Source organism: Capra hircus, chromosome 29 (genome assembly GCF_001704415.2).
Source record: "Capra hircus breed San Clemente chromosome 29, ASM170441v1, whole genome shotgun sequence".
Classification (NCBI taxonomy): Eukaryota; Metazoa; Chordata; class Mammalia; order Artiodactyla; family Bovidae; genus Capra; species Capra hircus.
In genome coordinates, this window is record NC_030836.1 from 41,725,526 (window position 1) to 41,753,360 (window position 27,835).

Sequence of the window (27,835 nt, forward strand, 5' to 3'; positions counted from 1 at the left end):
TTGCAAAGAGTCAGGCACGACTGAGCTCTCACACACAAGATATTCAAAGATTACATAAGCTTTTTTTTGAAGGATATTTATGATGTCAAATGTATTATGTTAAGCATATACATATTGGGTATCTGTTTCTGGGTTTCTTTCAATGTCCATTTGCATATGATACAGTGTTCTGATTTTTGTAAATTTTTTTAGGGTTCACCATATGTTGTTCCATATATCAACCAGTCAGGTCTTAATTCCATGGTGTTTCTTTGTTTCTGAATCTGAATCATCTTGTCTATTAATAATTTATTGATTAAATTCAAAACCTTTTAAACTACTTTCCCCCAAATTGAACTGTTCATGAAATTACATGTTCCAACAAAGTATATGATAAAGTGCAAATTAATATAATGATTATAAATGAGATACATTTTCCAGTATATTTTCTTGCCAGTTGGTGAATAAAAAGGCAAATTCATATTTGTTCTTGTATTTTTCTTTTCTTCACCAATAACTCGTTAAAACTTTGTCACTTTTATGCAGAGATCTTTTTCATTTACTGTTCTTGAGAATTTTTTGCTGGAAAAACAAGAAACAATCAGTCAACCAACCAATAAGTAAAGGAAAAACAACCTTTAAAAAAGAAAATGTGAAAGTAGGTTTGTGTACCCTCCATACATAAGTACAAATTGATCCTCTCCATCATCTTTTTTAATTCAATAAAATCTATGGGATTGACACTCATGCTGGAATAGGCTCTGCTGACTGTGGAGATCCTAGAAAGTTGCTACTATCATTTGGTCTCTCTAGAGGTCGGGCCAGTGATGGAAGAAAAGCAAGAGGTAAACTGAAAATCCTAAAGGAGTTCCTCATTTGTTATGGGTTGAATCATGTCTCTCTTAAAATTCATGTGTTCAAGTTATAACTCTTAGTACCTCAAATGTAAGATTGCCATATTTGGAAACAGGGAAGTTGCAGATAAAATGAATTAAGATGAAGTCATATTGGGCTAGGATGGGCCCCTAATCCAATAAGACTCGTGTCTTTACACAAAGGAAACATCAGGACACAGAGGTGTGCAGGGAGATGCCATGTGAAAATTGGAGTTATGCTGCCACAAGCAAATTGAAATGTAAGAGAGACCTGGAACAGATCCTTCCCTAGAGCCTATAGTGGGGACGTGGCCCTGCCAACAACTACAGCTCAGACTTCCAGCCTATATAATTGTAAGACAATAAATTTCTGTTGTTTAAGGAGCTCAGTTTGAGTCACTCCATTATGGAAGCTGTAGGTCAGTAATAATCTTCCTAGGTGGGGCAGTGGTAAAGAATCCACCTGCCAATGCAGAAGACACAAGAATTTGGAGTTCATTCCCTGGGTCAGGAAGATCTCCTGAAGTAGGAAATGGCAACCCATCACAGTATTCCTGTGTGAAAAATTCCATGGACAGAGGAGTCTGGTGGGCTACAGTCCATGGGGTTGCAAAGAGTCGGAAATGACTGAGTGACCAAGCATTTTTCTTATTTACAAATTTTTTTTACCAGTTTCTTATTTTCCTTATCCTCAATATTTCCATTATTTATCACAGCAAAATTGTCTAGTCTTATAGGCACCAATATAAGATTTCTCTCTCTAGTATCTTTTCAAAGAGAGACTTCTGAAGACCATGAAACATGATCAGAAATGTATGTCTCTCATGAGGGCAGGTAAGATGTGCCCCAAGATATTAGTGGAGCTAATATCTTCTCTTCAGCACTAAAACTACCAAAGAGAACAGGGCAGAAGGGATCTCTGCAGTCTAGATTGAAACTCACAGTGAATAGAAATGACCTTGCCACTTATGAAGGCAATGGCCTGAGATGGGAGTATCCCTGGCAAGGCTCAGCCTCCCCAGTGATCTGAGGGACCCACGCGGTGTGTTGCCTTTCTCACACACAGATCCAAAGCACACAGTCCCTCCCAGGGGATGGTTAGAAGGTTTACTCACTTATTCTCCACATCCTGGATGGTGTCAGGCAGAGGCAGATTTCTAGTTTCAGGTAGGAGAAGGAGAACAGGAGCAGCAATGATGGGACACATTCCATAGATGATCCAGGGCAGGGTGGGTAGATACACCACTAGGGTCATCAGCAGGGGAGCCAGTGCTGCCGCACACCTATTAGCCAACAAATCTAATCCTGCAGCTTTTGCTCTAAAGGGTAAATGACAATATATAATAATCCACTTAAATTCTGGACTTTAATTTATGATCTATTATTTTGACTTTATTTTGAACCAGAAAACTCCACAAGTATTAAATCATGAGCTTGATGAAAACGTCTTGCTTTTGTCATTTGCTCTGTGATTTGCTAGATGTCTTTGTCAAGGTCAATATGAATTACTCTTTAAACAGAGTGTTACATATTGTGACTAGTCTGACAAATCTTCTAAAAAGTTAAGAGAGGATGCATTGAAGTACTGCTTAGCATGGTACATGGCACAAAGTCAGCATTTGCAGTAATTTTGGTTATAATTATTTTTAAAGCACTATTACAAATACTAATTGCTTTATAATTAACAGATCTTATTATGTTTATTCCCTTGAATAAGCAACAATTAGCTGGGAAAGTTCTCTTATGGGTCCTGGCAGAGTATTCATAAACTCATACCTGACAATAGTGGGTAGGAGTTCACTTTGATGGACAGAAAAACAGGTGTGAGAGGCAGCAACACAGCCGATTCCCACACTTGCCAAAATCACACGCAGTGTCTGCATATCTGGAGATGAGAAAATCAGTGAGATTAAAAAATCTGGGCTGAAGGAATCAACACCCACAAAATTTAGTCAGTAAAAATACTCTATAGGCTGTTTGTATTTTTGAAATATATTGTAGATTTACCTCTGGGCTTTCTATCCTGTTCCAGTGATTTATATTTCTGTTTTGTGCCTGTACCATACTGTGTTGGTTACCATAGCTTTGTAGTGTAGTCTTAATTCAGGGATCCTGATTCCTTGAGCTCCGTTTTTCTTACTCCAGGTTGCTTTGGCTATTGGGAGTTCTTTGGGGGTTCCATACAAATTTTTTTGTTCTAGTTCTTTGAAAATGCCATTGGCAATTTAATGGGAATTGTATTAAATCTGTAGATTGCTTTGGGTAGGATAGAAAGTCCAGACATAAACTCATGAACCTATGGTTACCTAAACTTTGACAAAGGAGAAAAGAAAATATAATGGAGAAAAGACAACCCCTTCAATATGTGGTGCTGGGAAACCTTGACAGCTACACGAAAAAGAATGGAATGTAAACATTTCCTAACTCCATTAAAAAAAATAAACTCAAAATGGATAAAAGTCCTAACTGTAAGGCCAGACACTATAAAACTCTTAGAGGAAAACATAGGCAGAACACTTTGACATAAATGGCAGCAAGATCCCCTAGCTGCACCTCCTAGAGTAATGAAACTAAGAATGAAAACAAACAAATGGGACCTAATTAAACTTAAAAGCTTTTGCACAGCAAAGGAAACCACAGACAAGATGAAAAGACAACTTTCAGAATCTGAGAAAATAATTGCGAATGAAGCAACTAACAAGGGATTAATCTCCAAAATATACAAGCAGCTCATGCAGCTCAATATAAAAGAAACTCAAACAACCCAATAAAAAATGAGTGGAAGACCTAAATAGATATTTCTCCAAAGAAGACATAAACATAGAGATGGCCAACAAACATATGAAAAGATACTCAACATTGCTCATTATTAGAGAAATGCAAATCAACACTACGGTGGAGTATCACCTCACACCAGTCATAATGGCCATCAACAAAAAATCTATAAGCAAATGCTGGAGGGTGTGTGGAGAAAAGGAAATCCTCTTGCACCATTGATGGGAATATAAGTTGATACAACCACTATAGAGAACTGTATAGAGGTTCCAAAAAGAATTAAAAATAGAACTACCAAGTGCATGCATGCTCAGTTGCTTCAGTTGTGTCCGACTCTTTGCCACGCTATGGACTGTAGATCAACGGGCTCCTCTGTCCCTGGGATTTTCCTGGCAAGAAGACTGGAGTGGGTTGCCATGCCCTCCTCTGGGGGCTCTTCCTGACCCACGGATCAAACCAGAGTCTCCTGCATTGCAGGTGGATTCTTTACCAGTTGAACTACCAGGGTAGCCCCATCATATCTGGTACTGAGCCAAAACAGAGGGAGTGACAATACTATGTTTTCACCTGGGATATAATTGCAAGATCTCACCCCTCCATCCTTGCTATTAAAAGTGTGAATGGCAACTGAACAAGTCCTGTCCTAGAGAAACTGTCAGGACTAATGGTACCACTTTACAGACAACATTCACTATGTAATGATGATAAATAGATGTCTGAACTGCCACTTGCTGATCTCTGGTTCTTTTTCTAAAATCTTATTAGAATTTCTCATATACTCTTTGATTGGTTTGGGTAGGACTTAGCTTTTAATTGGCCTTCCCTGGTGCCTCAGTTGGTAAACAATCCACCTACAATACAGGAGAGCCTTGTTCTATCCCTGGGTCGGGAAAATCCCCTGGAGAAGGAAATGGCAACCCACTCCAGTAATCTTGCCTGGAAATTTCCACGGACAGAGGCAGGGGAGCCTTATGCGCCACAACATGGTGTTGCAAGAGTCAGACATGATTTAACAACTAAACCACCACCTGCTCCATAGACAGAGTGTGGGCTGTCTCTGAAGGCAAGAGTTTCAGCCCCAGGGTTTGGGGTCACAGTCTCTGATAGGGCACTGCAATGGGAGAAATATGTTCCATAGACAGAATGCTGTCTGATCTACCTTAAAAGGCCCTGAGGTGTGGAGGTGGTTAGTTTAGTTTAGTTTTTTTTTCTTTCCCTTTAATTGAGACCATTCTCTACTGCTGGCTCCAGACAGTATGACCCAACACAATCCATGGTGGTTTGAAAAAGACACTTCCTTTCCCCAAATTCCAATCTTCTCTCACCTTGAGGCACAAACATGTTGATCAAAATGGAAAGTCCCACCAGGAACAGGAAAAACATCTCGGTTGGTCGACGGCCCACATTGTTCAGTGGGTAAAGTGCAAGACATCGGACTGAGATAGTGAGAGCTCCAAAGATTACCTGGAACAGGAAAATATTGCTTCCAAAGTGCTGTAGATTGACAATAATGCCAAAAAAGGGTAGTGTGCTTGCAAATCTGTAGCGAACAAAAGAAGACACAAGCCATAGATTAGAGCCCATTGCTGTCGTTGATGATTATGTTGATCCAGGCAGCCAATGGTCGAGGTTAAAGAATAAAGGCCCAGTCTGATCTCTATAATACTTAATTTTAATGTGATAAAGATACAATAAAAGATTATGTGTCTGTATATGAAAGTGACACTCCCTCTTGTCATTTTTTTTTTCTGAGTCCCTAAGCATAGAGTTGACAATGACAGGAATACATAATCTGGCCCAGTCCACCAAAGTGAATGATTTAGAGAAATTGAATACAGGATGATTAAAATTTATAAATTGGAGAAGGATTTCTTTTTGTGGGTTGTCTGTATAAATGTACGTATGTATGTATGAATTCTGTGAGTCCTCCTTCTCGTCCCCCAACACTAGTACTGGGAAGAATTCCCTTTTTCTCAACTATGATTGAAGTTGCAAAGAGACTACCAGTGTCTCCTTGACGTGGGAGCAGTGTCCTTGGGTCTAACAGAATTCTGGGGAATTTAAACGTTTTATCTGATTTCTTAGCATAAGGGAAAATGGAAGAATTCAGAAAGCAAACGTGCACCAACTGTACCATCAGAAATGTAATAAAATATTGCCACTGGGGATCTACATTTTACACAGAAAGCATCTAGACATGAGTCCACTTTAAAGATCTACTACAACCAGAGAGAGCTACACTTAGAACTTACAACAAGAAACACCACAGATCACAGCAATTTTAAGCAAGGTCCTTCTTGATCATTATCTATACTTTTTTCTTCCATTCTGATTGTGTAGGATTCTGGAACATAAATCTGTGTTTCCTAGTGAGTAAAGAAATGTTGAAACAGCATAATGCATTTAAATGCAGACATCTACTGGAATATATCTGGAAAGAAGTAAATTGTTCAGCTTAGTAGTTACTTCTTAAGATTGGCTGCTAAGTCGCTTCAGTTGTGTTCGACTCTGTGTGACCCCATAGATGGCAGCCTACCAGGCTGCCCCCGTCCCTGGGATTCTCCAGGCAAGAGTACTGGAGTGGGTTGCCATTTCCTTCTCCAAGGTTAAGATTGGCAGTGGGTATGTATTTTCCAGTGGCTAATGTGTGTGTAAGTCTTCGAAAATTCAGAACTGTATTTAAAGTTTCTCCTCCTGACTCTATCAAAGTAGGTAGTTACATCTCCTCAAGAAATAATGAACAAGATTTGCTAGCACACAAACTGTATCCAAAACGGAAACAAATACAGTCCATCAAATTTGAAGTACATACAGACATTGCCGTGTAGTCATGTAATGGAAAATAAAACACCGGGAGAACAGTTTACTGGTACAAGCAACAGAATGGGTGAATCTTCATGAATGAGCCTGAAGAAAGGAGACCTGTCACAGAACCCTTATGTCATTTATTATGTGAAGGTTAAGATCAGTCACCACTCATCTTTAGTGATGGAGATTGGAACAGCGCACAGTGGAGGGCAGTGAGGAGGAGATGAGAGTGGGGTAGTGATGGAGGTGGTGGTGGTTATATGGGTTACATGAGCAGAACTGCTGGGGAACTAGGATTGTTCTATCTTGATTTGTATGTTGGTTACATTATTAGACACTGAGATATTCATTGATCTGTATTTATTTGTGATCTCTTCACATTACAGTGTGCCAGATTTGCTTCAATTAAAATTCAAAGAATAAATGAAGAAAATTAAGTGCCAAAATCTGTACTGTGAGGGAAGTTCTCAACCTCAGTCTCTAGTGAAGAGACTGGCAGTGTGATATGACTGAACTGTCATTGTAAAATCAGTTCCACATGAGTCTTACTTGGCCTGTTTTCCTCATCCTTTAAATGCAAATATGAATATTACCATATGCGAAATAGATCACCAGTCCAGGTTCAATGCATGAGACAGGGTGCTCAGGGCCAGTGCACTGGGACCACCCTGAGGGATGGGATGGGGAGGAATGTGGGAGGGGGGTTCAGGATGGGGGACACAGGTACACCCATGGCTGATTCATGTCAATGTATGGCAAAAACCACTACAATATTGTAAAGTAATTGGCCTTCAATTAGAATAAATTAATTTCAAAAATGCAAGTATGCCCTTTCTCCCACGATACTGTTATAAGATTTGAAATTAATAGATTCATGTTTCTTCTCACATGCACCGTGAGTAGCCTACCTCACAAAGGACAGGAGATAGATCCTTTTTCGCAGGTTGGGTGTGCGGAACAAGTCAAATATAGTTGTTCTAGCCTGTGCTGTCTCCAGCTCCTCCTGCATGGTCGCTCTCAAACCCTTCAACATCAACAAACATGTATCATTTGCTAACATAGTGCCAGGAATCGTGATGTGCGCTGGCACACAAGAGGACAAGAGGCATGTGTTCTCTTTCTTTCTAGTATATCATATTGTACATGCAATCACATGTGAACATGCAATGAAGGAAGATGTAGGGAGTTAAGGGAGACTCCAGGAAATTAAATGTTAAAATGTGATTTTGAAGAAGAGGCCATAGATGGAGGTAGGGTGACTCAAGAGTAGAAAAGTTTTAGATTCAGAGGAAGTGAGCTAAAGGATACTCCTATATGTATCCCAGAATCCCCATCGCTGTTCACCTGAATCTATCATAACATTGTTAATCAGCAATAGTCCAGCACAAAATAAAAAAGTTTAAAAAAGAAAGAAGTAGCTGCACAGTGCTCAAAGCTTCTTTTCTATTAGATGCCCATGAAAGTCTAGGGAATTTCCATTCTCAACTAACTGTCCTTGTTAGGAAAGCAGCTTGTCTATCTCAAGAAGGAGAAGGCAGGTGAGTTTATGATTTCCCTTCAACCAAGTAATCATCTTCCCTTCCCTTTCCCACTCACCTCCAAGTTCAGGGTTTCTTCAACATTCTTCATTCCATTTCTGTGTGCAACCATTTTAAGTTCCTTTAAGCCCTCATCTGGTTTGTTGGTGATAATCAGCCATCGAGAAGATTCCACCAGCCACCTGATGAAAGATGAGCAAGCAAGTGCAGTCAGCTGTGCTCAGTCGCTCAGTCCTGTCCGACTCCTTGAGACACTAAGGACTGTAGCCTGCCAGGCTCCTCTGTTCATGGGATTTTCCTGATAAGAAAACCGGAGTGGATTGCCATTTCCTTCTCTAGGGGATCTTCCTATCCCAGGTATCGAACCCACATCTCTTGCATCATCTTCTGCATTGGCAGGCAGAATCTTTACCACTAGCACCACCTGGGAGGCCATTGATTATTTGTCACATGTCAACTGATAATAGTTGCGTTTTGCTTTTCATCTAAAATCTACCACTTCCCTTGTTGGATCAGTTAGTTAGTGTTAGCTGCTCAGCCGTGTACCACTCTTTGTGACCCCACTGACTGTAGCTCGCCAGGATCCTCTGTTCATGGAATTCTCCAGGCAAGAATACTGGAGTGGGTTGCTATTCCCTTCTCCAGCTGATCTTCCTGACCCAGGGATTGAACCCAGGTCTCCTGCATTGCAGGCAGTTTCTTTACCATCTGAGCCACCAGGGAATGTGAGATATTCCAGATCTATTATACAAATACTAGGAGAATATGAGACTAACCACTCCATGACAGTGCACTTGAAAGTTGTACTACCAGTAAGGAACACAGACTTTGGAGTCAAATTGCCTCTTTGCTTACTCACTAGGAGAATTTACAAGAAGCTTGACAAGCTTAATCTTGAGAGTCCCTCACATGATAATTTTCTTCCACCTTGGCATGGGACAAACAACTTTTTGCACATGACATATATTTACAGTATCTATTCCTTTAAAAAAGAAGCCCCCATAATGTCAGCTTAAAGCCTAACAATGACTACAATTACTCCTGCTACTACTAGTTATGTTGATAACTAATTATCCAATTACTAATACCAATTAATAACTAATTGCTTATTTACATCTGCCTCAGTTTTCTCATTAATAGCATGGGTATAGTAGTGCTAGCTTCCTTGTAGTGTTGTTACAAATATAGAATGACTTAATAGATGAGTCTGACATGGATTATACTGTCCTCTCTCTCTGAACTCATTTCGTTCTATAAAACCTGTAGTCATCTCCTTATGTTCTCCTAAATCTGATTTTCCCTAGATTGGTTTTAGTGTGGGAATGAAGTTATTCATTAATAATTATTTATTAAAGTTATTTAAAAGAAGAAGGAGTGCTGAATTCATAATGTAAATCATCTAATCTGTGTGCAAATTTAGCTAGTGGAAAATCTTGTTGCTATTTTGTGAAACAGCTCTGTGAATAAGTTTGCTTCATCTTTTTCATCCAATTTCATCTGCAACAGAACAAATCACTGAAAGCTTTTCTGTGACCTGATTCATTCCATAGCCAAAATAGAATTAAAGGTATATCTTTTTTATATAGAAAAAATTGAGTCTGTATTTTATATTAAGGAAAATAATATTGGATAGCTCTATGACCTTTATATTGGGAAAGACTTAGGAACCAGATGGCAGAAAATACCTATAAGTCACAGACAGGAAGATTATTGTTACTCCATGTTATGTTTCTCAAAACTCAAATTGCCCAGAATGAGCAGGTAACAGACATGGATTTCAGGTCCAAACAATAAGAATGTGTTGGGGAATAAGAAAATCAATATATCCCAATTCAATGTGCATTTTATCCCAGATTTCCTTAAGAGAGAGAGAGAACTTCATACCTTGAGGAGAGAAAGAAAGCAAAGAAAGGTACAGACACCACCAGCTGCAGGGTGCGCCACTCTCGAAAGACAAAAGCCAGTCCTCCCAGGATCATCTGTCCAATACTAAGGGCACAGTATATCAATGTTAATACCATGCCTTTCGACTGGGATCTTGTCCACTCTATAACTGAAAGATATTAAAACAGTGTTATCATGTCAAATAAGTGTGAAATTTCAAGCTCAAATTCAAGGCTAAGAAGATAGATTAGATCAGAATTGTTGACTTACTTAGAAAACAGTTGTTTGTTATTATGACTGCAATGGAACAGCCTGACAAGAAGCGTAGTAAGCAGTAAATGAAGATGTTGGGAGCGAAGGTTGTACAGGTCCCAGAGATGGCAAGTTGGAGTAAACAGCACCTGAGAATCAGCTTTCGCCCAAACCTACAAATCAGACAGTCAGCTTAGGTGATGTGAGTAATGATAATTTATGGCAATAAATTAAGAAAACAAAAACATACTCTATAACTTTAACAAGAGAATCATGTACCTGAAAGCTTGAGTAAACAAGAGCTAAATCAACAATGCAAATCTCCATAAAGCAACAATCTTTGACTATATGCTAATAATACAAAAACTTCATCATACAACCACCAGATGCCTCTGACACCATATAAAAGAAACTGCATCTGTGTCTTTATTTCTGCTTTGCAAATAGGTTCATCTCTACCATTTTTCTAAATTCCATATATGTGTTAATTTATGATTTTTGTTTTTCTCTTTTTGACTTTCTTCCCTGGTGTTCCAGTGGTTAGGACTCCATGCTTTCACTGCTGAAGGCATGGGTTCTGTTCCTGATCCAGGAGCTAACATCCTGCAAGCCATGTGGCATGGCCAAAAATAAAAATAACCTCACAGAAGAAACCATGGTGTTGGAAATTGTAACACTTTTGTAAGCAGTCATGTATTAGCATGTGTTTAATCTGGTGTATAGTCTCTTAAGTGTCTGAAACATAAGAGAGCTAAAAGTGTACTTGGGTCTTGAGGACCACACAGGCAAGGCTAAACTGATGCAAAAGATCAGTGGAATAATGCATGAAAGTTGTTGAAGGGTTAGGTAAGAGTCACTCTTTGTTGAATCTGATTTCATCGGCCTAAAGCAATATACTTTTCTAGAACAGAATATAAGAGCACCATAATTCAGCCAGAGGCTGTTATATAAATATCTCAGAGGAAAGAATTACCTAAGATGGAGAATGAAGGAAAAGAAGGTGCAAAACAAATAAGGAAAAGTGAATTGTCTGTTTCATCAGACATCAAGAAAAGAGGGCCTTAAGATACATGCATCCCAATGTTCATTGCAACTCTATTTGCAACAGCCAGAGCAGGAATGCAATCTAATTGTTCATTGATGAATGAAAGGATAAAGAAGATGCAGTACATATCTACAATGGAATATAATTCTGCCATAAAATGGAATGAAATGATGGCATTTGCAGCAACATGGATGGATCTACAGATTGAAATATTGAATAAAATGTCAGACAGAGGAGGAGAAATGTCATATGACATTCCTTATATGCAGAATCTAAAAAGAAATGATAGAAATGAACTTATTTACAAATCAGAAACAGACTCACAGACTTAAAGAACTTATAGTTGTCAGGGAGGAAGGGATAGTTTGGGCATATCAAATGATGATCTCAAAAGATGAAAAAGCCTTTTGACATAATACAATACCCTTTCATGATAAAAAATACTCAATTAGGTGGTATAGAAGGAATATAACTCTACACAATAAATGTGATATAAACAACCCTTCAGAGAACATCATACTCAGCAAAGACAATTTGAAAGATTTTCCTTTAAGTTCAGGGAAGAAAAAGTGCCCGCTCATACTAGTTCTATCAACACAATTCTGGAAGTGCTGGTTAGAGATAGCAGGCAAGATAAAGAAGAAAAATGTAACCATACTGGAAAGGAAGAATTTTATTTTCTTTGCTACAGATAATATGAACTTGTATATATTAATAGAAAATCCTAAAGATTCAACCAAACAATTTGCTAGAACCAATCTACAAATTCAGTAAACTGCAAGATACAAAACTCAACATATGAAGTTAAATGCATTTCTATACACCAAGAATGCAATGTCTGAGAAATTTAAAAGGTAGCAATTCCACTTACTATAGCATCAAAATTATAAAATAAGTATCGGTTTCATGAAGGAGATGAAATACATAGACACTACAGCAAGACTTTGATGAAAGAACTTGAAGAAGACACAAATAAATGGAAAGATAACCCATGTGCATGGTGGACGTGAGTCTGAGTGAACTCTGGGAGATGGTGATGGACAGGGAGGCCTGGCGTGCTGCGATTCATGGGGTCGCAAAGAGTCGGACACGACTGAGCGACTGAAATGAACTGAACTGAACTGAAATGTCTATACTACTCAAAGCCATCTATAGATTCAGTGCAATCTCTATCAAAATTCCAATGGTAATCTTGCCCATTATCAGCATTAAGGGTATATGAGAAATCTCTGTACTTTCTGTTCAATTTTGCTATGAACCTAAAACTACTCTAAGAAATAAAGTTTACTAAATAAAAAGTCTTGGGATTTGAGTTCAGACTCTGCAGCTTACTAATTAAAATGCCCTGGGCTAATTAACTTATCAGACATTGCAAACTGCTGGTACAAGGGGTATTTATTTCCCAGGCTTGCCAAAAGATTGCAATGAAAAAAATCCCAATGGTATTTTTCACAGAAATAGCAAAAGCTATTCTAAAATTTATGTGAAATCATACATGTTCCCAAATAGCCAAAGCAATTATGACAAAGAAGATACAAGCTTAGAAGCATCACACTTTTGATTTCAAAGTATAGTGTAAAGCTACAGTAATAAAAAGATTATGGTACTGGCATAAAGATGGACACATATAATAATGCTCTTATCATGATTCCAGAAATTAATTCTTCAGATATCACATTTGATAAAGGAGCCAGTAATATTCTTTTCAATAATGATATTGAGAAACTGGGTAATCACATGCAGAAAGATGAACTTTGATCCCTATTCATACCATTCAAAAATTCATTTAAGATGGATTAATGACTTAAACATTACCCTGAAACAGTAAACTCCTGGGAGAAAGCATGAGGAAAAAGTTCTTTGACTCTGGGATTGACAGCAGTATTTTGGATACAATGTCCATCCAAATGGTGTGAGCCTGTATCTCATTGTTGTTTTGATTTTGCTAGCAAAGTAATGATCAAAATTCTCGAAGCTAGGTTTCAACAGTACATGAACCGTGAACTTCCAGATGTTCAAGCTGGATTTAGCAGAAGAAGAGGAACCAGGGATCAAATTGCCAACATCCATTGGCTCATAGAAAAAGCAAGAGAGTGCCAGAAAAACATTTACTTCTGCTTTATTGATTATGTCAAACCCTTTGACTGTGTGGATCACTAGAAATTGTGGAAAATTCTTAAAGAGATGGGAATACCAGACCACCTGACCTGCCTCTTGAGAAACCTATATGCAGGTCAGGAAGCAACAGTTAGAACCAGACATGGAACAATGGACTGGTTCCAAACTGGGAAAAGGCTGCATACTGTCACCCTGCGTATTTAACTTATGTGCAGAGTACATCATGCAAAATGCCAGGCTGGAAGAAGCACAAGCTGGAATCAAGATTGCCGGGAGAAATATCAATAACCTCAGATACGCAGGTGACACCACCCTTATGGTAGAAAGCAAAGATGAACTAGAGAGCTTCTTGATTAAAGTGAAAGAGGAGAGTGAAAAAGCTGGCTTAAAACTCAACATTCAAAAAACCAAGACCATGGCATCCAGTCCCATCACTTCATGGCAAGTAGATGGGCAAACCACAAAAACAGTGACAGACTTTATTTTTCTGGGCTTCAAAGTCACTGCAGATGGTGACTGCAGCCATGAAATTAAAAGACGCTTGCTCCTTGGAAGAAAAGCTATGACCAACCTAGACAGCACATTAAAAAGCAGAGACATTACTTTGCCGACAAATGCCCATTTAGTGAAAGCCATGGTTCTTCCAGTAGTTGTGTATGGACCTGAGAGTTAAAAGCTGAGTGCTGAAGAATTGATACTTTTAAACGGTGGTGTTGGAGAACTCTTGAGAGTCCCTTGGACTGCAAGGAGATCAAACCAGACGATACAAAAGGCAATCAGTCCTGAATATTCATTGGAAGGCCACCTGCTGTGAAGAACTGACTCACTGTAAAAGACTCTGATGCTGGGAAAGATTGAAGGCAGGTGAAGGGGACGACAGAGGATGAGATGGTTGGATGGCATCACTGACTCGATGGACATCAGTGTGAGCAAGCTTTGGGAGTTGGTGACGGACAGGGAAGCCTGGTGTGCTGCAGTCCACTGGGTAGCAAAAACTTGGACACAACTGAGCGACTGAACTGAACTGATGATCAGTGATGTTAAGTATCTCTTCATATACCTGTTGACTACTTCTTTGTCTTTTTTTGAAGAACTATCTACTGAGCTCCTTTGCCCATTTTTAGCAACAGGTTATTTATGTTTTTTTCTTTTTCTATTGGTTGTAGTAATTCCCAGTACATTTTGGATATTAACTCTTTATCTGATACGTGGCTTCCAAATATTTTTCTCTCATTCTACATATTTCCTTTTTATTTTGTCAATCATTTCTTTCGCTATGCAGCAGACTTATTTTGACATAGTCTCCCTTACCTATTTCTGCTTGTGAAGCCAGTGCTCATAAACTTTTTACCTATGTCAGTTTAAAATCCTTAGGTTAGCTACAATGTTATCTCTTCACCTAATTTTCCACTCTCAGCTCCTATCATAACTCACACAGACACACAAACCTAGACATCTATGACTCTATGTCCATCTAAACTCTCAACCAGCATTTTATTCTGAATAGTCATAAAAGGCTCAGTCAGTAGGCTGGTGCAAATGAGCACTCTGATCCAGAAATCTTTGACTAATTACACTGAGGTGATACAGTCAGAGTCAACAATTTTCAGCTATAAGATTAAATTATATCAGGTTTACAAATGACAAGGGATACTTACTCTAAGCCTCCCATTTCCCCTATAGGAGACTTAAATGTGTAGCTGCCGTATTTGTCCTATTGCTTCAAGAATGTACGTTATGAATGACTACTGTCAGGTACAGGATAACCCAAACTTCTCACACCACATATTGTGACACATGAGGTCTACGGATTAGTTAATTGCCTTGTATGGCGGCAAATATTACTTGTAAGTAGGCTTTTTCTTTTTTCTTTTAACATAATCACACAACCAGATTATAGACACAATAATTTATACTCCAACTTCAGTACCATCCCAGAAACACAGAAGTTTTATAGAGCACTGATTACAGTAAGGTAACCGTGATATGGGCTTCCTAGGCGGCTCCGTGGTAAAGAATCTGCCCGCCAATGCAGGAATGCAGGAGATATGGTTGATTCCTGGGTCAGAAAGATCTCCTGGAGGAGCAAACGGCAACCAAGTCCAATATTCTTGCCTGGAAAATACTGTGGGCAGAGGAGCCTAGAGGGATGCAGTCTGTAGGGTCATAAAGAGTCGGACACCTTGAGTGACTGAACACACACGCACACGTGTGCGTGCACACACACACACACACACACACACACACACACACACACACAGAAGACCATGACATGAGGACCAAGGTAGGAACCTGCAAGCATTTAGCTCACTGATCTGTGAGGGACACACAGACTTCACGGCAAAGGGCTACAACTCTTTTTCTTCAAACAGGCTGAACCACCTATCTTGAAAACACCTTCTCTTTTCTCATTGGTAACTCCTCATCTTTATGAGGCCTCTCTAATTTCATGGTAACTTGCCTCTAAAAATTGTTCTGAAATGCCCCCTGCCCTTAATCTTATGGAAAGGTTATTTCTGTGTTAAAACAGAGAGACCTGTGGCAACAAATTGCATTCATCACAATGAGTCTAATTCTGAATTTCCATCCATAGCTCCCTGGAAACCAAGGCAACCCACAACAGCATAAATTGTATCCTGGAACTAAAGAAACATTTCCTTATGAAACAAGTAATCATAAACTGTGAACACACCACAGAGGAGGGGCAGCAGTGATGTGGAGATACTCACCTGTCTGAGAGATGGCCATAGATGAGGCCCCCCACCAGTATTCCAACCATAACTAGGGATTGAATCAACGGTTTCTGTGACTGTTGATCACATACGAGGTCCCACTGGAAGAGAAAGAAATCAGCACAGAGGAGCTTCACAGTATGTTACATCCTTAAATATTTGCTCACTCTAATAGCCCTTTAATGAACTACTCTCTGGTTTCCTTCACAACCTTTACTTCTCCATATCATTCCAGTCACAGCTTCAGTTCAGTTCAGTTCAGTTGCTCAGTCGAATCTGACTCTTTGCGACTTCATGGAACGCAGCCCACCAGGCCTCCCTGTCCATCACCAACTCCCGGAGTTCACTCAAACTCATGTCCATTGAGTCGGTGATGCCATCCAGCCATCTCATCCTCTGTCATCCCCTTCTCCTCCTGCCCTCAATCCCTCCCAGCATCAGAGTCTTTTCCAATGAGTCAACTCTTCCCATGAGGTGGCCAAAGTATTGGAGTTTCAGCTTTAGCCTCAGTCCTTCCAATGAACACCCAGGATTGATCTCCTTTAGGATGGACTGCTTGGATCTCCTTGCAGTCCAAGGGATGCTCAAGAGTCTTCTCCAACATCACAGTTCAAAAGCATCAATTCTTTGGTGCTCAGCTTTCTTGACAGTCCAACTCTCACATCCATACATGACCATAGGAAAAACCATAGCCTTGACTAGACAGACCTTTGTTGGCAAAGTAATATCTCTGCTTTTGAATATGCTATCTAGGTTGGTCATAACTTTCCTTCCAAGGAGCAAGTGTCTTTTAATTTCATGGCTGCAATCACCATCTGCAGTGATTTTGGAGCCCCCCAAAAATCAAGTCTGACACTGTTTCCACTGTTTCGCATCTATTTCCCATGAAGTGACGGGATCAGATGCCATGATCTTAGGTTTCTGAATGTTGAGCTTTAAGCCAACTTTTTCACTCTCCTCTTTCATCAAGAGCCTTTTCATCAAGAGGCTTTTTAGTTCCTCTTCACTTTCTGCCATAAGGATGGTGTCATCTGCATATCTGAGGTTATTGATATTTCTCCTGGCAATCTTGATTCCAGCTTGTGCTTCTTCCAGCCCAGCATTTCTCATGGTGTACGCTGCATATAAATTAAATAAGCAGGGTGACAATATACAGCCTTGATGTATTCCTTTTCCTATTTGGAACCAGTCTGTTGTTCCATGTCCAGTTCTAACTGTTGCTTCCTGACCTGCATAGAGGTTTCTCAAGAGGCAGTTCAGGTGGTCTGGTATTCCCATCTCTTTCAGAATTTTCCACAGTTTACTGTGATCCACACAGTCAAAGGCTTTGGCATAGTCAATAAAGCAGAAATAGATGTTTTTCTGGAACTCTCCTGCTTTTTCAGTGACCCAGTGGATGTTGGCTATTTGATCTCAGGTTCCCTCTGCCTTTTCTAAATCCAGCTTGAACACCTGGAAGTTCACGGTTCATGTATTGCTCAAGCCTGGCTTGGAGGATTTTGAGCATTATTTATTAGCATGTGAGATGAGTGCAATTGTGCGGTAGTTTGAGTATTCTTTGGCATTGCCTTTCTTTGGGATTAGGCATGACTTTTTCAGATCCTCAGCTAAATCCTGTAGGTTATATCAGGGCCAATCTTCATATTCACTTAACACTGCATACATCAATGTTTCTGTCTTTTGTTTTGCTGTTCAGTTGCTCAGTCAAGTGTGACTTTATGTGATCCCATGGACTGCAGCATACCAGGCTCCTCTGCCTTACACTATCTCCGGGAGTTTGCTCAAATTCATGTCCATTGAGTCAGTGATGCTTTCTAACTATTTCATCCTCTGCCACTGCCTTCTGCTTTTGAGTTCAATCTTGCCCAACATCAAGGTCTTTCCCCATGTGTCAGATCTTCCCTCAGGTGGCCAAAGTACTGGAGCTTCAGGTTCAGCATCAGTCCTTCCAATGTGTATTCAGGGTTGATTTCCATTAGGATTGACTGGTTTGATTTCCTTGCAGTCCAAAGAACTGTCCAGAGTCTTATTTAGCGCCAAAATTTGAAAGCATCAATTCTTGGGCATGGACTTCTTGATGATCCAGTGCCCACATCCATACATGACTACTGAAAAAATCATAGCTTTGACTATATGGACCTTTGTCAGCGAGTGATGTATCTGCTCTTTAACATGTTGTCTTGATTTGTCATAGCTTTCCTTCCAAGGAGCAAGCATCTTTTAATTTCATGTCTGTAGTCACTGTCTGCAGTGATTTTGGACACACTAAATACATTTTTAAAAAAATTTATGATGCCTGGATTACATTTAGGGTGAAATGCACTCTGATATCATTTTTTGACAAGTAGCCAGGACATGGAAATTAAAAAATTAATACACATATTTTCAATTTGCAAGTAAGGCAAGAACATTCTACCAAGGGTAGTTTTCACATATTATATCTTTTCTAACTGTACACCTTCACACAATTTAAAGCTTTGTGATACTAAAATTCTTTTCTAGTTTGTTTTTTCACTACACTAGTTTTTTGTTTATTGAAAAATAAAGTGCTTTTTTCAATTCTGGTTTCCTCAGAGTATATGACAAGTAGTGTGATTTCTGAGTCTTATGGCAGACTTTATTTTTTGGGCTCCAAAATCACTGCAGATGGTGATTGCAGCCATGAAATTAAAAGATGCTTACTCCTTGGAAGAAAAGTTATGGCCAACCTAGATAGCATATTCAAAAGCAGAGACATTACTTTGCCAGCTAAGGTCCATCTAGTCAAGGCTATGGTTTTTCCTATGGTCATGTATGGATGTGAGAGTTGGACTGTGAAGAAGGCTGAGTGCTGAACAATTGATGCTTTTGAACTGTGTTGTTGGAGAAGACTCTTGAGAGTCCCTTGGACTGCAAGGAGATCCAAGTAGTCCATTCTGAAGGAGATCAACCCTGGGATTTGTTTGGAAGGACTGATGCTAAAGCTGAAACTCCAGTACTTTGGCCACCTCATGCGAAGAGTTGACTCATTGGAAAAGACCCTGATGCTGGGAGGGATTGGGGGCAGGAGGAGAAGGCGACAACAGAGGATGAGATGGCTGGATGGCATCACTGACTCGATGGACGTGAGTCTGAGTGAACTCCGGGGGTTGGTGATGGACAGGGAGGCCTAGCATGCTGCGATTCATGGGGTTGCAGAGTCAGACACGACTGAGCAACTGAACTGAACTGAACTGAACTGATGGTAGTTTTATTCTTAGTTTTTTAATAGCCAGGACATGGAAACAACCTAGATGTCCATCAGCAGATGAATGGATAAGAAAGCTGTGGTACATATACACAATGGAGTATTACTCAGCCGTTAAAAAGAATTCATTTGAATCAGTTCTGATGAGATGGAAGAAACTGGAGCCGATTATACAGAGTGAAGTGAGCCAGAAAGAAAAACACCAATACGGTATACTAACACATATATATGGAATTTAGAAAGATGGCAATGACGACCCTGTATGCAAGACAGGAAAAAAGACACAGATGTGTATAACAGACTTTTGGACCCAGAGGGAGAGGGAGAGGGCGGGATGATTTGGGAGAATGGCATTCTAACATGTATACTATCATGTAAGAATTGAATCGCCAGTCTATTTCTGACGCAGGATACAGCATGCTTGGGGCTGGTGCATGGGGATGACCCACAGAGATGTTATGGAGAGGGAGGTGGGAAGGAGGTTCATGTTTGGGAATGCATGTAAGAATTAAAGATTTTAAAATTAAAGAAAAAAAAAAAAGAATCTCTATATTGTTTTCCATAGTGGTTGTATCAGTTTGCATTCCCACCAATAGTGTAAGAGGGTTCCCTTTTCTTCACACCCTGGCCAGCATTAATTATTTGTAGACTTTTTGATGAGGGCTATTCTGACTGGGTTGGAGGGAAAGGCTACCCAATCCAGTATTCTGGCCTAGAGAATTCCATGGACTGTTTAGTCCATGCGGTTTCAAAGAGTCGGAGACAACTAAGTGCCTTTCACTTTCATAATCTGACTGGTATGAGAATACTTCATTGGGATTTTGGTTTGCATTTCTCTAATAATGAGCAATGTTGAGTATCTTTTTGCATATTACATCTCTATTTCTGGAAAATATCTGTTTAGGTCTTTTGCCCACTTTTATTTATTTTATTATTTTTTTTTACTTTGCAATACTGCATTGGTTTTGCCATACATCAACATGAATCTGCCATGGGTGTACATAAGCTCCCACTCCTGAACCGTCACCCCCACATCCCTCCCCATACCATCCCCCTGGGTTATCCCAGTGCACCAGCCACAAGCATCCTGTATCCTGCATCGAATCTAGACTGGTGACTCGTTTTTATATGATATTATATATGTTTCAATGCCATTCTCCCAAATCATCCCGCCCTCTCCCTCTCCCACAGAGTCAAAAAGACTGTTCTGTACATCTGCATCTGTTTTGCTGTCTCGCATACAGGGTTATCATTATCATCTTTCTAAATTCCATATATATGTGTTAGTATACTGTATTGGTGTTTTTCTTTCCGGCTTAGTTCACTCTGTATAATCGGCTCCAGTTTCATCCACCTCATTAGAACTGATTCAAATGTATTCCTTTTAATGGCAGAGTAATACTCCATTGTGTATATGTACCACAGCTTTCTTATCCATCCATCTGCTGATGGATATCTAGGTTGCTTCCATGTCCTGGCTATTATAAACAGTGCTGCGATGAACATTGAGGTACACGTGTCTCTTTCAATTCTGGTTTCCTCGGTGTGTATGCCCAGCAGTGGGATTGCTGGGTCATAAGGCAATTCTATTTCCAGTTTTTTAAGGAATCTCCCACTGTTCTCCATAGTGGCTTCTCTAGCTTGCATTCCCACCAACAATGTAAGAGGGCTCCCTTTTCTCCACACCCTCTCCAGCATTTATTGCTTGTAGACTTTTGGATAGCAGCCATTCTGACTGGTGTGAAATGGTACCTCATTGTGGTTTTGATTTGCTTTTCTCTGATAATGAGTGATGTTGAGCATCTCTTCATGTATTTGTTAGCCATCTGTATGTCTTCTTTGGAGAACTGTCTATTTAGTTCTTTGGCTCATTTTTTGATTGGGTTGTTTATTTTCCTGGAATTGAGCTGCAGGAGTTGCTTGTATATTTTTGAAATTCATTGTTTGTCAGTTGCTTCATTTGCTATTATTTTCTCCCATTCTGAAGGCTGTCTTTTCACCTTGCTTATAGTTTCCTTTGTTGTGCAGAAGCTTTTAAGTTTAATTAGGTCCCATTTGTTTATTTTTGCTTTTATTTCCAATATTCTGGGAGGTGGGTCATAGAGGATCCTGTTGTGATTTATGTCAGAGAGTGTTTTGCCTATGTTCTCCTCTAGGAGTTTTATAGTTTCTGGTCTTATGCTTAGATCTTTAATCCATTTTGAGTTTCCTTTTGTGTATGGTGTTAGAAAGCGTTCTAGTTTCATTCTTTTACAAGTGGTTGACCAGTTTTCCCAGCACCACTTGTTAAAGAGATTGTCTTTAATCCATTTTATATTCTTGCCTCCTTTGTTGCAGATAAGGTGTCCATATGTGTGTGGATTTATTTCTGGGCTTTCTATTTTGTTCCATTGATCTATATTTGTCTTTGTGCCAGTACCATATGGTCTTGATGACTGTGGCTTTGTAGTAGAGCCTGAAGTCAGGTAGGTTGATTCCTCCAGTTCCATTCTTCTTTCTCAAGATTGCTTTGGCTCTTCTAGGTTTTTCATATTCCATACAAATTGTGAAATTATTTGTTCTAGCTCTGTGAAAAATACTGTTGGTAGCCTGATAGGGATTGCATTGAATCTGTAAATTGCTTTGGGTAGTATACTCATTTTCACTATATTGATTCTTCCAATCCATGAACATGGTATATTTCTCCATCTATTAGGGTCCTCTGTGATTTCTTTCACCAATGTTTTATAGTTTTCTATATATAGGTCTTTAGTTTCTTTAGGTAGATATATTCCTAAGTATTTTATTCTTTTCGTTGCAATGGTGAATGGAATTGTTTCCTTAATTTCTTTTTGTACTTTCTCATTATTAGTGTATAGGAATGCAAGGGATTTCTGTGTGTTGATTTTGTCTCCTGCAACTTTACTATATTCATTGATTAGCTCTAGTAATTTTCTGGTGGAGTCTTTAGGGTTTTCTATGTAGAGGATCATGTCATCTGCAAACAGTGAGAGTTTTACTTCTTCTTTTCCAATTTGGATTCCTTTTATTTCTTTTTCTGCTCTGATTGCTATGGCAAGAACTTCCAGAACTATGTTGAATAGTAGTGGTGAAAGTGGGCACCCTTGTCTTGTTCCTGACTTTAGGGGAAATGCTTTCAATTTTTCACCATTGAGGATAATGTTTGCTGTGGTTTTGTCATATATAGCTTTTATTATGTTGAGGTATGTTCCTTCTATTCCTGCTTTCTGGGGAGTTTTTATCATAAACATAGGTCTTCTGCCCACTTTTAAAATTTTTATTATTTTTTATTGAAGGGTTATTGATTTATAGAATTTTGCTGTTTTCTGTCAAACCTCAACATGAATCAGCCATAGGCATACATATATACCCTTCCCTTTGAAACTCCCTCCCAACTCCCTCCCCATCCCACCCCTCTAGGTTGATACAGAGCCCCTATTTGAATTTCCTGAGTCATACAGTAAATTTCTGTTGGTCATCTATTTTACATTTGGTAACGCTAAGAGTTGGACGCGACTGAGTGACTTCACTTACACTTTTCACTTTCATGCATTTTCAATTTCATGCATTGGAGAAGGAAATGGCAACCCACTCCAGTGTTCTTGCCTGGAGAATCCCAGGGACGACGGACCATGGTGGGCTGCCCTCTATGGAATCGCACAGAGTTGGACATGACTGAAGCGACTTGGCAGCAGCAGAAGCAGCAGCAATGTAAGAAGATATTAAGAAGAGGTGGCAAGAATGCACAGAAGAACTGTGCAAAAAAGAGCTTCACGATCAAGATAATCATGATGGTGTGATCACTCACCTAGAGCCAGACATCCTGGAATGTGAAGACAAGTGGGCCTTAGGAAGCATCACAACGAACAAAGCTAGTGGAGGTGATGAAATTCCAGTTGAGCTATTTCAAATCCTGAAAGATGATGCTGTGAAAGTGCTGTGTTAGCTTCGTATAGGGTGAGATTTGTGCTGAGTTTTTGTTTGTTTGTCTTTCCTCTGATGGCAAGGCTGAGTGAGGTGATAATCCTGTCTGACGATGATTAGGTTTGTATTTTTGTCTTGTTTGTTGTTTATATGAGGCATCCTGCATGGGGTGCTACTGGTGATTGGGTGATGCTGGTTCTTGTATTCAAGTAGTTTACTTTGAGTGAGTTCTCACTATCTGATATTCCCTAGGATTAGTTCTCTGGAAGTCTAGGGTCTTGGAGTCAGTGCTCCCATTCCAAAATCTTAGGGCTTGATCTCTGGTCAGGAACAACAATTCCACAAGTGGTTTGTTATGGCATTAAGTGAGATTAAAACAAATATCCAAAAACAAGAAACCAAAGATGAACCCCAGATGAATGGAAATTACAAAATCAGGAAAATAAAAAATAATGGAATATACACATATATGTATACACCCATGAGCAAAGTGAAAACAGTCCAACAAAAATAAAGTATAGTAGATTGACCCAGTGAACAAAAGAAATCAAAAGTTATATTTACCAGTTAAGAACAAAACTAACTTAAGCACAAACTGGAAAACAAAACTAAAGCAAGGTGCCAAGTGGGGAATAAAGCAATGATAACAAAACTAACAAATATATTGAGGGAAAAGAAAGAAAAGAAAGAAAGAATAAATATGCAAACTTAAACAGAGGTAGATGAGGAAGTTTTATATACATTAAAGATTAACTGCAAGGGGAAAAGAGCAGTAGGAAAGGCAAACAAAGGAATAAATGTAGAAAAAATATAATAGGCTTAAAAATTAAAATTATAGAAAAGAGAAAAGGAAAAAATGGAAGAAGAAAGAAAAAAGAAAAAGAAAGGACAACTTCACAGAGCTGCAAAAGCCCAACATAGAGGCAGAGTTTACAACAACGATAGAAAGTGTGACTGAATATACATATACAAATACTCCCGTAAGCAAAATCAAAACAGTCCAACAAAAATAAAGTACAATAGATTGACCTGGTAAACTAAGGAAACCGAAAATTGTATCTACTAGAACAAACTGGAAAACAAAACTAAAGCAAGTTGCCAACTGGGAAATAAAGCAATGAAAATAATTCTAACAAATATGTTGAGAGGAAAGGAGAGAAAGAAAAGAAAAAATAGCTGTGCACAGTTAAATAGAGGCAGACAAAGAAGATTTATATATGTTAAAGATTAATGCAAGGGTAAAAGAACAGTAGGAATAGCAAACAAAGGAATCAATGTGGAAAGAATAATAATAGGTTTAAAAAATTAAAAAAGAAAAAAGAAAAGAGGAAAACTCCACAGAACTGCAAAAGCCCAATGTAGAGACAGAGGTTTATGACAACAATAATAAAAGCTCAAAAGCTTAATTGGATTTCTTAGTGCTGAAAAAATCGACAAGTACTACAGAGGGGAAGAAAAGAAAAAAAAATCCAAAAGAATCTACAGAACAAGTAAAAAAAAAAAAAAAAGAATAGTGAATGTTTTTCTTGAGTCACTGCTGTCAGTTTCCCTCACTGGGAATCACAGTTCACCTTACCTCCCTAGGATGCCCTCCAACATGTGCCAATCTCTGGACCTGCTGTGGGGGCAGCTCAGATTCTAGTCTGGTCCTACTCTTGTATGTTCTTGCCTCCAATGTCCAGAGCTATCAGAACTAGTGCATTTTCTTTTGTGGAAACTCTCAATGGCCTTTTACATATTCCATAGACACAGAGTCTGCTTAGTTGATCATGTGGATTTAATCTGCAGCTTGTACACCTGGTGGGAACGTTTTGGGTCTTTTTCCCTAGCCACACTGTCCCTGGGTTTCAACTGTGGTGTTATTTCCACCTCTACATGTGGATTGTCCACTGGGGTTTAGCTCCTGAGGCTGTCCTGGAAGGTTTGGGTTTGCTCCTGTGAGGGCTAGGTGTGAAGGTGGTGCAGCTGCTTGGGTCGCAGGGATTCTGGCAGCACCAGGTACTCAGGGGGGTTGGCAGTTAGGGCAGCAGGAAATATAGTGCTCTAGAAGGGTATGGCAACCAGTTTTGGCTAATACACTCCAATATTCTTGCCTGAAGAACCCTGTCTCTGACAGAGAAGCCTGGCAGGCCACAGTCTACAAGGTCGCAGAGTCAGACACGACAGAAGCGACCTTGCATGCATAGACGCAGGACTTTTTTTGCCTGTGGCAGCTCTGCCCCAGTGAGAGCTGAGCATGAAGGTGGCACAGCTGGTGGGGACCCTGCTGGTGCCATGTGTGCAGGGACACGGACTGTCTCTGTCACAGGAGTTATGGCCCTATCAGAGTCTTTATTCCAGCCTCTTGTAGCTGGCGATCAGAAGGCCTCTTTGGGCAGTCTTTCTCCATAGCTCCGCCTATTCAGGCACTTAGAGGGCCCCCTTGCCTGGGGTCCTTCTCTGTTGTTCAGTGAGTCAGGCACATAGAGGGGCCCCCCTGGCTGGGGTCCTACTCTGTAGTTTGGCATATCAGTCACTGAAAGGAGCACCCTGGATGGGGTCCTACTCTAGTTCAGTGCGTCAGGCATTTGTTAGGCCAGGCTTTCTATTGTTCAGCTGCCGATGCTGGAGTGTGGGGAGAGAGAGGCTATGGTGATGGCTTCACCCCCTACATGTGACTCAGCAGTATCACCTTGCTTCCATGGCTGCTGGGCTTTCCTCCACCAGCATTTCCCACTACGATCTCCTCCCTCACATCCCCTCAGACTGTCCCTCCACAGTCAGTAGCAGCCCTCACCCTGGGATTGCGCCACAATCCCTAAACTCCAGCTCCCAGCTGCTGCACCTTCCTTCCAGAAGACCAGTGTTCCTGTCTGAAGTATGTATGGCTGTGGCAAGGACTGTCTGATTCTCATTCCATTTAGGCTGCCACAGACCAGCTGTTTCACTCTTTGCATTAAATGTTTCTCCTCTGACTCAGACAATTGTCCCATTGTGGGGACTGGACCCTTGCTTCAGTTCCCCCTCCCACCAAGAGCAGGTCCAGTCCTACTAACACTCCTATTTTCCCCCCAGTTCCTTCATCCTACCAAGTTTTGCATGGTTTTATATATTCTTTTCCACTGGTCAGGTGCTCCTGCCTGCTCTCAGCTGGTATTCTGCATGCACTTCTGTGTCTGAAGGTGTATTCCTGATGTATCCGTGGAGAGACATGTACTCCACTTCCACCTACCCCTCTGCCATCTTATTCTCAGCCTCTGCCCACTTTTTGATTGGGTTGTTTGTTTTTCTGGTATTGAGTGGCATGAACTGCTTGTGTATTTTGGAGATTAATTCTTTGTCAGTTGTTTCATTTGCTATTATTTTCTCCCATTCTGAGGGCTGTCTTTTCACCTTGCTTATAGTTTCCTTCTTTGTGCAAAAGCTTTTAAGTTTATTTAAGTCTCATTTGATTATTCCTGGGTTTTTAAAATTACCATATGTAAAATAGATAACCAGTGTGAGTTTGATGTATGACACAGGACATGAAAAGCCAGTGCTCTGTGACAACCTGGTGGGATAGGGTGGGGAGGGAGATAGGAGGGGGCTTCAGAATGGAGGGGACACATGTATACCTATGGCCAATTCATACAGATATATGGCAAAAACCATCTCAATATTGTAAAGTAATTATCTTCCAATTAAAATAAATAAATTAAAAAGAATAAAGTGCTTGGCAATTAAAAAGATAATCGATCACTACTTACTAAAAGTATGAAAGGAAGCTGGCTGCATTATCTATTCAGTGACTGAAGACTTGAACCCTGTTTAATTTATGTTATTCTAAACAGGATAGGAGCACTCCTTGGTGGCTCAGTTGGTAAAGAGTCTGTCTGCAATGAGGGAGCACTGGGTTCAATCCCTGGCTCAGGAATATCCCTTGGCGAAGGTAATGGCAATTCACTCCAGTAGTCTTGCCTGGAGAATTCCATGGACAGAGGGATCTGGTGGGCTATAGTCCATGGGGTCACAAAGAGTTGGACATGACTGAATGACTAACTTTTACTTTCAAACAGGATATGACTCAGGACGCGACTGTATGTTCAGGACATGACTGAGCATACACCTACACTTACAAGAAGTAAATGGGGCCTTTACCTCAGTCACGATGGTGGAGGAGAACAAGCTGTGGTCGTACACCCAGCCATCCACACAGGGCTCCGTGTCCAGGTCAGTCATGTTGGGCAAGGTCCCATTCAGGTGAAGGAGCTGCCACTGGGGGTGGAGGAAACGACGACACTTCTCTGGCTTCAGGTTTGAATCCACTGGGATGGAGAGTCTCAGGAGGACATCAGGGCTGAGGATCCCAGTGTCATTATCGGAGACAGTGGCATTATCGAGGATGTGGACCCAGCAGCGATGACCAGGAACGGCTGCAGTGAAGTTCTCCAACAGTGAGTGACAGACTACTATCATGAGAGAAGGGAGAATTAAAGCCATCTGAAGGATCTGGAATTTCCCCAGGCCACCAACTTTATCCAGAAGCTCCTCAAAGGCCATTGTGAATAGATGATATTCAAGAGGAGTCAAAATGACTTTACAGAGAGAAGTTCAAAGGGAGAAAATGTTTTCTTTAATTCACGCTAAGTCTATGTGACCTCATGCCAGTTTCTCATGCCTGGGTCTAACCCACCTCACTACTGTAACAGAGCAATGGAATC

General features: G+C 40.1%; 1 protein-coding gene across 1 annotated transcript; it reads right to left on the minus strand.

Annotated features, from left to right (window-relative positions):
• On the minus strand, positions 1-27,835 carry LOC102189282 (solute carrier family 22 member 10-like). Its single transcript, XM_005699805.3, has 10 exons — positions 27,273-27,835; positions 16,004-16,107; positions 10,130-10,284; positions 9,860-10,028; positions 8,034-8,157; positions 7,346-7,461; positions 4,955-5,169; positions 2,631-2,739; positions 1,970-2,173; positions 1-561 (listed from the first exon to the last, which is right to left on the minus strand). Exons 1-10 carry the CDS (start codon positions 27,672-27,674, stop codon positions 501-503), a joined length of 1,659 nt encoding a protein of 552 aa, XP_005699862.2. The 5' UTR covers positions 27,675-27,835; the 3' UTR covers positions 1-500.